The sequence below is a fragment of the Ambystoma mexicanum genome, chromosome 4q (genome assembly GCF_040938575.1).
Source record: "Ambystoma mexicanum isolate Mex_15411 chromosome 4q, UKY_AmexF1_1, whole genome shotgun sequence".
Lineage (NCBI taxonomy): Eukaryota > Metazoa > Chordata > Amphibia > Caudata > Ambystomatidae > Ambystoma > Ambystoma mexicanum.
Window position 1 is genome coordinate 681,726,572 of NC_090928.1, and position 12,293 is coordinate 681,738,864.

The 12,293-nt window shown below is 46.9% G+C and overlaps 1 protein-coding gene across 2 annotated transcripts in view; it reads right to left on the reverse strand.

The window, feature by feature from the left end:
- The window catches only part of GPCPD1 (glycerophosphocholine phosphodiesterase 1), a 1,217,556-nt gene that overhangs the window by 635,315 nt on the left and 569,948 nt on the right, over nt 1-12,293 (reverse strand). For both annotated transcript variants that reach the window (XM_069608267.1, XM_069608268.1), the window contains one exon: nt 3,245-3,299. In XM_069608267.1, the coding sequence (XP_069464368.1) occupies nt 3,245-3,299 (55 nt within the window). The remainder of the gene's footprint in view (nt 1-3,244; nt 3,300-12,293) is intronic.

Consider the following 12,293-nt stretch of genomic DNA (forward strand, 5'->3'; position numbering starts at 1 on the left):
GCGGAGACGACGGAGTCCGGGGTAGGCTGCGCCCGGAGGCATAGGGGGGCCGAGTCCGGGACCCGGTACTTTTTCTCGTACCGGTCTCTTTTCGCTGGCGTCGTGGAAGGGTTCTTGAGGAGGGAAAGGCCCTCATCCCAAATGTCGTCCAACAGAGGCACTGCGAGGACCGTCTTCCTCTTGGTCTCGCGCCGTTGGTAAAGGAAGCCTTCCTTTTTCTTCTCCTCAGGGCAGAGTTGGAAAAGCTCGGATGCCCTGGCGATCATTGAGTGGAACGATCCAATCTCGTCGGGCGGAGAAGCCCTGGGGGGAGGCGACGACGGAAAATCCTCGTCGTATGCCTCGTCGTCCGTACCCGTCGCTGCCGTGTCAGTCCCCGTATCATCCCCTCGGGTGGACGGGGAGGAGGGCTGGACGGGGCGCGATGGTTGAAAAGGAGGCGGTGGATGGATCCTTCTTTTCTTGGTAGGGGGAACACCAGAAGGTCCCGGTTCTGGATCCCCCGACGGGAGAGGTTCCTCCGTCGGTAACGGTAGTCTCGTCCTTATCTCGGAGCATAAGGACTGTATAGCCAACAAAATGGCCGCTGAGTTGTCTTGCGGCGCTGGCAGAGGGGAATCCGACGGGCGAGCAGGGGCCCCGTCGGTATCCTCGACGATGTCGTCGTCGTCACCTGCGTCGGGGCCCATTCCGACGGGCTGGTCTTGTTCCACGCCTAGGCCGTGGCTTAAGACCTCGATCAGTTCCTCTTCTGAGGTTGAGGCCGAATCTACGACGACGCCCTGCCCCCCCTTCTTCCCCACGGAGGGTTTCACGGGGGTCCTATCGATGGGCACGAAAGAAGACTCCCTCCGAGGAGGCAGGGAGATTCTGGGCCCCGAGGCCGCCACCACTGGTGCAGCCTCCACAGGCTGGGCCAGGGCCGCCGCGACCGTTTCGATAGAGGGCTTGGTCGAATGGATCAAGGCCTTCACCACCTTAGGTGCGCTCACCGCCTTATCCTTGAGGGAGGGGGCACTGCCACGCTCCTCCTCTGCCTTAGAGCTCGACCGGGGTCTCTCCAGGAGCTTCGCCGGGTGCTCGGCCTTCCTCTTACCCGACCCAGAGCGTTGGCTCGTGGTTGATGGTGCCGGGGAGGGTGCGCCCTGCCTGGCGCCCGTAGAGCCCGACCGTTCGGCGCTCCCGGTGCCAGCGGACTCGCGGTGCTTGGCCTTATGTTGGGCCCCCGTCGCCGGGGCGCCCTCAAAGGTCTTAGAAGACCGCTCAGATTTCTTCTTCTTCTCGCCAGACGGGCTCTTACCCTCCAGCCAGCTGGCGAGACGTTGATGGCGGTCCTTCATGGTCCGTTCCGACATGTTGCCGCAAAACGCACAGTCCTTCTCCACGTGTGTCTTGTCCCCATGAAGGCAGTAAAGGCAGAAAGAGTGTTCGTCCTCCTTGAAGACGTTCTGCAGCTGGCATCCAGGGCAGGCCCTGAACAGCTTTCCGGGCGTCGAGCTTCCCTTCTCCTGGGCCATCTCCGAGACCGGGCCTGAGAAGCTTCTGGAGTCCTCCGAAGTGTAGCTCGACGAAATCTTCACCCTTGAGGGGCACAGATGAATCCGACACGGGTCCCCGTTGATCGGATGTAGGATCGGTGGAGCTTGAGGCTCTTTTGACCGAAAGAATCGAAGTTTTTGTGAAAAAGCGCGAAAAAATAGCACTAACGCTCGAGAGCAATAGCACGAGGATCCCAACACATGAACGTGCGGTAAAAATCTGAAGATGGCTGCCAGAGGCGGTGCTTAGGTAGAGGGCAGTCATTGGCTGTGGTCAGTATGACGCAGAGACCAGTGATTGGTTATTACTACGAAAGACAGATCAGAAACGAAACTGATACTGGTTTTTTCTTTACCGAGGATTCCCAGCCTGACGACGGGGAATATTCATGAGCATGTGAATCCATGCCAGACCCCATGCTGGAGAAGGGCCCATAGCCCCCTCAGCCATTAAGCCTGTAGCTGCAACAGCCTCTGTCCTTTATGCCGGTGCAAGGGTCTGACTGACCCCTCCCGCAAGCAAGCTTCTCCGGGAAGGAGTCGTATTCCCGGGTGCTTTAGAGAGTATGCTTACCTTCTTGGTCTTTCCCCTTAAGTATTCCTTAATGTTCTCCGGCAGAGTTCTGGAGAACAAATCTCTCCACCTCATGAGACGGTTTTTGAGGGACCGGGGTGTGAGCGTCGCATACCGGGCAGCCTTCCCATCCGTGGTCTTCGCCAAGACACCGGAGGCAGAGCGCATGCGGATCAGACGTGGGGAAGGAACTGTCGCACGACGGGCACCTGCAGAAGCCGTTTGCGGCTGAAATGTGCCAGTGACATACTAGGGCACCAGTGGACGGTGTTCCCAATTTCTGAAAAAAAATAGAAACATTTAAGATTAGGGATAAAGGACGTGGAATTAAGGGGCTTGAGGCCTCACCCAGGAGTGCTGGTGAAATCGGTCTGCTTCCGTCGACGTGGAAAAGAGGACTGGGGTGTGGCGCTAGAGGGTGCGGTCAAGGTAGCCTGTGTTCCAGGGGGCCGCACGCCTGTAAATTGAAAGGGAAAGTGATTTTTCTGGTAAAAAAAAAAAACTGTTCTGTTGCAGTCCCTCGCAAGGGACGCCTATACAGGATGGAGCAAAGGGGACGGGACGTAGGAGTAAGACTTTGATCCAAGGAGCAGCACCTCTTAAAGAACAAAGTTCATAGCTTGGTACAGGTTTAGCCATCAGACAAGTAGTATAGCATGGTTTATTTTCCAGGAGTATTATGGACCCTGGATAAACACAATGTTTAATTTGTAGCATAGCTGCAATTGAGGCACTTTCTATTCAAACTGATAACTGCTGGCCATCCGGGTACAAGAAAGCTATAGTGATTAAAAAAGCAAAGGCGCTCAGATATTGAAGCAACACTAGATTAGTCAAAAAGCTAGCCCGGAAGGGCAAAGTGTAATCTATCCTAGATCCAACCACTCTAAGAAAAGAACGCAAAGCATACGATTCTAGTAGATTGGTGCTCCAAACCATATAAATACTGAAAACATCTTACAGTTCGCAAAAGGCAGTTATTCTAATAATCTGCTGCGCTATCTTTTGTAGCAAGACTAGCAGGCCACTGAAAATTCTCAAAGCATTCCTTTCATTAGTAGAATGTAATTTATATTGGTTGAGGTCACACATTCAGAATGTGGCAAATTTTCAAATACATGAAAACACTTACATGACTGGCTGCATTTTTCAATGAGGCGATTGTGTTTTCTCTGACCTTAGCCAGTCTGCAAAGATAAATGGAGGGAAATTGTTATAGATTTAATCTGTGCTAATACCTTATAGCAATTAAAAGAAACCAATGAAAGACTACATCCACAGAACTATTGAGAATATTGTGGAAACTGAGAACTTTAAAAAATACTGATTTTCATTATTCATTTAAATTCAATGTAAACTAAACAGTGTTAAATGGGAATCTCATTTTGGGATCCTCTTGATCCCAAAGTTTTGCTGCTTACTTCCCTGATTGAGTTATTTTGGGGCCTCACAACAGTTCAACTCACACATGTTAAGGGCATTGGCCAGTCCTTATGGCTGTCAGTGAAACAAGAGTTTTTCTGATTCCATTTTCCCCATTGTTTTGCAATGTAACAAGGGCGACATTTAGAGGAGTTTTCAGGGACACTGTGTGCCATTTTCTTTTTACGGTCTACATTTTTGTTACTTCTGTTATGTGCACAAAAGAGGGTAGTGGCAAGGAACTTTATTTTCCTGGTCAGAAACTTCCAAATAAGGTCATGCACTTCGCAGGGTCGAATCAGTGCTTTGTGTGTCTGAAACCAGCTTGAACTGGGTTTGGGGCTGTGTTCCCAAACCACATTAAAGCAAGGGTATACCTGTTTCTGAGCAGATGTTAGGACTGTTTGGATGGTGCAGATTCATCACATTGGTGGTCAACACGGATTTGGGAAAGCAAGAGAGTCTAGAGCCATCCGAGAAGCCGGACAGTGGAACCATGAGTCCAAGACTGAAGACCCTGCTGAGGAGAGCTGAAGGACTGCACTAGTGCGCCAAGCATTGACAAAGCCAATCACTGGGGCACACTTGGACTATTTTCTACAACAAGGTGATGTGATTTGTTTATCACCCCAACCTGCAGAGCCTTGCCTCCACCCCCAGGGGAGGGGAGGGTCCATGACCATGAAAAGCATGCAACTGTCACTATGCAACAGTAATGAGAGCAACCAACAACCCCTGCAGTAGGCGGCTGCTCTCATTTGCCAACACTAGAGAGGTTTACCAATGTCACATAAATGTATATTGATAATATGCTGCCAACACCATCCATTAACCCTTGGTGTGTATTAAAAGTCATGTTCCTTGTATAACACATCAATACACAGCAGTACAAATAGATGCCTCACACTTAATTCATGATCAATGTCATCTGATAACACTCAATAAATGTGTCTTACGCTCATGTAAAAGAGAAATTTTAATTCTGAGAAATGTGTAATAAAGAAAAATATTTAGCATCACTTTACACAATACACTTAAAATGCAGTAAACCATTAATGGAAAAGTTGAACCATTGTCATTTGACGCAACCTCAAATCAAGACTAAGGCAGATCAAACTAACTGTAGAATGTAGGGAGTTGAAGAGGGCTGGAAAAAGACAGGATGCATGGAAAAATCCACAATGCAAAATAAAAATGAAAAAAAGGAAGAATTGAATAAAAGTTCAAAAAGACACCTATTAATGGACCATGGGCTTTTCATCAAAAATGCATACAAGTAGGATAAAAATGCTTTAAAAAGAATTAAATGTCCATTGGACTTACTGGTGCTCAGCATATAGCCAATTCAGAATAAGGCGTCTTCTCTTAGGACCTTAGGCTGTGAGCCGAAGTGGCTTGGGATAAAAAATCACACATCGTTCCCCAAACAGCTCAAAGGGAATTAGAATTCTGCTAAAAAATAAAGTCTGTTCTGTTCAAAAAGAAATCAAAATAGCCAGAACCCAGTTTGGGGCTTCAAAAATCAAGAATAGGAGTGGGTTCACCCCTCTCATCTGGCCCATCAGGGAAGCCTAGCTGCTTTGCTCTCCCTTCAGCCATCTGCATCTGCCTCTGTCTTCCTGCCAGCTCAGTCACCCCGAACAGCAGTGAGCAGGGGCTGAGCTCACTCTGTTATATATACCCTCTGTGCCGTCCGTATTTTCAAGACTTCCACACCTATTGTCGTTCCTTCATCAGCGTCTAGGGATTTTGCCAACAATGATATTTCAGCTGACAACATCTTTTTCTTGCAAAGACTAGCCAAGTACATGGTCTTGTCCTTCAGAGGCCACCAGGGATTTTGCCAACAATTGTTTTTTTAACTGACATTGTTCATATATATATATATATATATATATATATATATATATATATATATATATATATATATATATACTGCATGGACAAGGACATAGCGCTGTCCATCAGAGGCCACTCGAAATTGTGCCAACAATTGTATTTTAGCTGAAAGTACCCTTCTTGTGCAGAGCATTTTTTATTCATTGAATATTTATAAGGTGCCTATACAGCAAATGGTGTTTCCAGGCGCCACAAGACAAAAAGTGGGGGAGCGGGAAGATGGTAACAATAACAGTCCTACTAGGCCTTGTGAAATTTGGATCGTGCAAGTGCAGTAGCAAGACGTGCAAAAAGGGGGGGGGTGAGACTGCATACAATGCTAGGTAAGTGCTAGGGGGCCCAGGTGGTAGGCAAGTGCTGAAGGGAGCCCGGGGGACTCTGGGGAGGGAGCAGGTAGCAGGGAATGCCAGGGGTGGGCCCCCATCTAAGTTAAAGGATGGGGTAGACTCCAGATGGAAGCCCAACCCACCAGGCCCAACCCAGCATGACTCAAGACATGGCCCTGTCCTTCAACCGCTAATAGGATATGTTCCAGGAATTTCCCAGTGAACTACAGATTACTTTTTAAAAGAAAGTTATAAAATTACAGAAGGCCTGCCTTTTGTAGTTGGCAGTGTTCACTGCTATCTAGGTTTTGCGAGTACATTGGCTTCCTTCCCGGAGCAGACCTACATAGCGGTTAACAGACATTGTTTGCACAATCAGAAGGTGCTGTACCAGGCTCAAGGTCATTGGCTCGCAGCTCACACTTTTAGAAAAACTCTAATGTACTTCATTGCAATATGGAAAAACACATTTCACAGCTTGCATTTCACTAAATATACATGTGTTTACTTAGCACAAGCAGACGCCTGGTCTGCGGCTCAGACCACATGCCATTTTAAGCACGGTCAAAATTGGCAGACATAGAAAATACATGTCACTCCCCTCCCCCCCATTGAGGCATAGAACAGGCTATGGAGGCTTCATAGGTATGATAGGAATAAGAGTGAAGAGACAAAAGAACACGTAAAACATGGCAGAATTCTTATTTGCTCAAATGTAATCACTCAGAATCTTCACTTATTAATAAACGTCAAAACAAACATTTCATTCATAAGATTAGCCAGCTACAGCAGGTACTGGTCAGCAGACAATCTTTACCTGCTGATGAATCAGGGATGAATAGATGTTCGCCAGACAAACCGTTCCAAACAGTTCTCTTCTGTTATTCAGGACACAGTTTTGGTGCATTGACAAGTTCACTGCTGCTTGTCACGATGAAGCAAATCCGATTATCAGGAGGACTCCAGCTACCAGGATGTAGAGGCACAGGTGGGAGCCCTGTGTCTGAGTTCCAAAGAAGTCCAAAAAACATTTCAATGGATTGAAGAAAGCAACTGTATTCATCAGCCAGTAGATGGATCTTAAGATGCTGCTCCCATTTGTTGCTATATAGCTTTCCAACAGGGCTTGAATTTACTTTGGCCATTCTGATATTGTTCTAGTAGGTCTTTGACCAACTGCGCTGCTTGTTTTTGATGATTTCCATGAGTCACGGTGGTGACAGGGCTGTGAATTTCCACATTCAGGAGATATGCCAGCATCAGTGTTAGTTGTGGATTCTTCAGTGGTGACAGCTTCACTTTAGGATGCTGAATAGCATTATCTCAGTCCGGAATGGTGGATGTAGAGCATAACTAAAACAGTTCACCACGTTTGAGACATCGATTAGGTTGGCAATCCCCACAGGAACACTACATCATGAAGCACTGAACTGTACAATGCAGGATCCATTCAGTAGTAGTAGTAGTAGTAATAGTAGAGCTTTGCTACTGCAGGTTTACATTTGAATTGCACTCAGCATGAACTTGGTCGAGTTTGAATTCTGCTCACACAGGCTGATTTTGAGAATGTCCTGGCATCTTGTATGGGGTGTTCCCCCACAGCTCTTCAGGGAGTATGGTTGCACTTTAGGATCCTCACGATTCATACAAACATGGTGTAGGGCAAGGGCAACTCCAAGCTTGCATCCACTGCTTCTTTACTTCTTGCATGGTGCCCCAGGACTGCAGTTCGTCACAAAATAGAGGTGTTTCTGCTGGCACAGGAATATTCAGGATTCCATGCAATGTCCATGACAATAAGACTTTTTCCCACGTCGATATTCTGTAGATTGTTCTCTTGGGTACACTCAGCAAGTGGCTTGAATGGCCTGTACCAGAGCATGTCTTGATAGATTAAATTCTGTCAGTTGCTCTGGCCATAGTTTGATAGACCAGACTGGAACACCTGTAGTGTTTTCAGAAAGTTTGATCTTCAAAAGTTCAACAATTGCTTTTGTTCATCCTGTAAAGTTACCAAGTCCTCTTGGATGATATGCAACATAATCACTCCCGCAACCCTTCAGCTTGTAGATTCTTTGCTGCAATGCAATGAAGTCATCATCGGTTGCACATAATGGCTCATCTTGATCAACCTTCTAGCCATTCCTTGGGTTTCCAGGACAATTTTCTTCAAAGTCAGTTCAGCTTATTTTGCCTCTGTCTTGGCCCTAGCCTTTCCTAGGTGACTATTCTGTCTAGGATTGCGGTCTACCTGACATTTCCCATACGTCTGTCTATTATACTAATGCCCTAATGTAAAGGTGCTTGCTTTGCCATCAGTTGGCACGCTTTGCCTATGGAAATGGCATAGGTTTGTGAAATGTTTTGTGAAGCCTAAGCTATGTCACGCCCTATGCTTAAACCTTGGTCATTTATGACATTCATTGTCTCCAAGACTCCAGTCTACTGGAGGGCCCGAGGCATTTGTAATATTTTCAATTCATATTAATCTCCCTTAATCGCTTCTTTAAGCTGTTTAGTTGTCCACTTCAAGTCACCCTCCTTAGCCTCCCTATTGGGCACGTGGATGTATGAGTTGTACTACCCATCATAGCAACATGAATGTGATTGTGAAAACATCAAACGTGGATGTCTACATGATATGATATATGCTATGATATGGCATTTATAACGCGCCTATTGACAAGTGTTTCAAGACGCGTTACATTTAGCGTGTGTTTCATACACGTGCCAAGAGTCCAAGCGACGTGTTGAGGGACTGTCTTGTCATGCATTTTCTGTCATTGTGGCATACAATGCTTCATCATAGCCCACAGAAAGTGTAACCCATACACACTGGCCATCTGTAGGAGGTTCATTATGTGCTATACGCTCTTCCTTCCCCGAGGACATTAGTATGAAAGGGAAGTGTGTCTTAAACTCTGGTGACGAGTTCATGAGAGGAACAGGACAATGCTCTGCACAGGTTTCCCCTAATATATAAGGAAGGTGTCAAAATATTTCACAAAACATGCATGGTCTTCGTCAACCTTTTCTAGATCAACCGCAGGATCGAACAATACTCCTTGAGCAAAAGCTTCTATTCCGGGTCTGAACAGGTCACTATAGGTGTCTGATGTGCATTTTAGGGGTCACTAGCCTACGATATGGCATTTGTAATACGCCTATACACAAGTTTTTCAAGGCCCGAAAGAAAAGTGGCAGCCTAGATTCATCTGTCACCAATAATGTATCTACCTAGAGTTGCATACAAGGCCCATGGTAGGGTTATACTGGTCATAACTCTAGTGGGAATATGCTTATTTCTGTAGCGACTCCTCCCACATCAGCCTGCACCTCCCTCTGATGTATTGGGTTTGGAGTGTGTGCTTTTTCTAAGGTTGAAAAGTTCAATTGTTGGCTGGTCATTGGGCTCTTCAGTGGGATAAAAAATGTCCCTAAGTCAAAAGAAAAAAAGACAAGCTGAGAAGGCTTATCCACAGCAGAAATGTAAGTTTGTAAGTTTCCGTGCACTTAAATGGCCAATAAAACCTTCATCGTCGTGATGGACCTTAAGCTTGGCTTTGTTTCTAGCCTTGTTTCTGGTTCAGAAAAAGAGACATGCTTTCATGCGACATGGAGGTTTCTGAAGTCATTGTTAACTTCATATTTTCATCTATTAATCTATTCTTGCCTGCTTGTCAGGTTGTTCAAGATAGGGAGTCTCCTCCCTCGGGGACAGGGGTGGAACCATCTGGAGGTGGCTTAAGGTGTTGGACTAACACTTGTCGAGTGCCTTTCTCAGGAGGCATGGCTGGTAGGACTGCTTTTTTCATGTTTCAGTAACTTCACAGGAGGTCAGCTGGGAATCTCCAGGTTTCAGGGTCAGTCTGACGGCTTTGTCTTGATGCTGTGGTGCTGCTTCTTTACTCTTGATGGAGTCTCTTCTGAGACTTATGAGCAGCAACTGGTCTGGCCTGTTTGGAAAACTTACAAGGATTGTGTAAATCAGGCATATACATTGCAATGCCAAAGAGCAACCCAAAAAAGGTGTCTTACCCTCACATTGAGAAACGCAAGGTAGATTCCTTATACTACACTGCACTATTGGAATGTAACTCACGCAATTAACACCAGAAGAAGAACTAGTTACTCTTACCTTGTAACGTTCTTTCGATGGGATGTTCCTCCGACGTATTCCTTATCTTAGATATAAATCCTTCAGCTTTGCTGGCCTCGGAAAATTTTTTCGCCAGAGGGCGCTGCGCGTCGATGATCGCCGAGTCGATGACCCTCGACGGCCTCCGTGCCGACGTCGACGTCATCCTGCCTATAAAGGCCGCGCGCAGCGTCCGTTGCTCAGTTCCGTTTTGTAGTCCCCAGTAATGTTTTTGGATTAGACTAATCACCTTGAAGGAGCATAGGCTGCAAACCCACAGGAAGTCATACTGCGGGGATGGATGGGAGGGTCGATAAGGAATACGTCGGAGGAACATCCCATCGAAAGAACGTTACAAGGTAAGAGTAACTAGTTCTTCGAAGGGATTGTGTCCTCCGACGTATTCCTTATCTTAGATAGACTCCCATAGCAGTGGTATTGTGACTGGAGGCGGGAGTAATAAAAGTTATGTTACCCTTCCAGAATGGACAGAGTGTAACACAGCCTTGCCGAATCTAGTTTCTTGACTAGAGGAGGAATCCAGGCTATAGAATTTGGTAAATGTATGTGCGGACGACCATGTGGCAGCCGCACATATATCTCGAATTGGCACCCCTCTTTGAAGGGCTGAGGATGTTGCGATACCCCTGGTAGAATGAGCCCTTAGATTTTGAGGAGGCTCCTTTCCTGCCAATTTGTAGCATTCCAGAATGGCTAAAATAATCCATCTGGAGATGGTTTGTTTTGTTATTGGAAGGCCCAACTTATGTCCTGCATAACCTACAAAGAGTTGGTCTGCTTGTCTGATCTTAGCCAATCTGCTGATATAGAAGCTCAAGGCTCGCTTAGGGTCCAGCCTGTGCAGTCTCTCTTCCTCCTTCCCCGGATGAGGAGGAGGGTAGAAAGAAGGTAATATAATCTTCTGAGTGATGTGAAACTCCGAGACTACCTTCGGGAGGAAGTTAGGCTTCACCTGAAGAACAACTTTGTCCTTGTAAAAGATTGTATGTGGAGGTTTACACGATAAGGCTTGCAACTCGCTAACCCTTCTAGCAGATGTCAATGCTATTAGCAAAACAGTTTTGAGGGTGAGAAGCTTCAATGAACAAGAGTGTAGTGGTTCAAAAGGGGCACCCTTTAGGAAGTTTAAAATTAGGTTTAAATCCCATAAGGGAACTTGAAAAGGTTTCGGGGGATAAACATTAGTTAATCCTTTTAGGTATTGTATTACCAATGGAATTTTGAAGTATGAAGGCTCCTCTGCAGTGCGCTTAAAGATTGATAGCGCTGCGAGATAGCCCTTAATTGTGCCAACCTGTAGGCCTGAATTAGCCAGGTAAAGTAAGAATGACAACACCATAGGTGTACCACAAGAAAAGGGTTCAATATTCTTTTCTCTGCACCAGCTGCAAAATTTGTTCCAACGGCAGCGGTATAGAGTTTTAGTTGCCGGCCTTCTGGCCGAAAGCAACACCTCCATAACATCATCCGGAAGGTCCCAATCCTTGTACCTCAACCTTTCAGACACCAAGCGTGAAGGTTGAGGGTCTTGATGGCTGGATGGAGAACCTGACCTTCCTTCTGCGAGAGAAGATCCTCTCTGTATGGCAGTCGAATTGGAGGGCAGATGGACATGTCTAGAAGGTCCGGGTACCACGTTCTCCTGGCCCAATCCGGGGCAATTAGGATCATGGTCTTCCGAAACCTTCTCAACCTCCTGATCATTTGAGGAATGACAGGGACCGGAGGGAACGCGTACAGAAGTGGGAACTCCCAGTCCACTACGAACGCATCTCCTAGAGCTCCTCTCGGGGGAAATTCCCTTGAGCAAAATCTGTCGCACTTCCTGTTGATACTGGTGGCGAACAGATCCACTTGAGGGGTTCCCCAAAGGGCGAAGATCTCTTGAAGGACTTCCTGAGCTATCTCCCACTCGTGAGAGACTGTGCTCTGCCTGCTCAGAGCGTCCGCTGTCAAGTTCTTCTCTCCGGCTAGGTGAATTGCCGATAGAGAGATTCCTTCCTGAATTGCCCAAAACCAGAGCTGCATCGCCTCTCTGCACAGTGGTAGTGAGCCTACGCCTCCTCTTTTGTTGAGGTAGTGCATGGCCACTGTATTGTCCGTCATTATTAGGACGTTTCTTCCCCGTACAGACGGCAGAAAAGCCTTCAGCGCTAGTCTGATGGCTCTCAGCTCCAACAGGTTGATATGTAGTCTGGACTCCGATGGAGACCAACGACCGCTGATGGTCAAGTCGTTGGCGTGAGCTCCCCACCCCGTGAGTGAGGCATCCGTGACTACTGTTATCTCCGGCCATGGTTGCCAAAACATTTCTCCTTTCAGGATGTTCTCCCGACAGGCCCACCACTGAAGGTCTCGGGCTACTTTGACCGGGA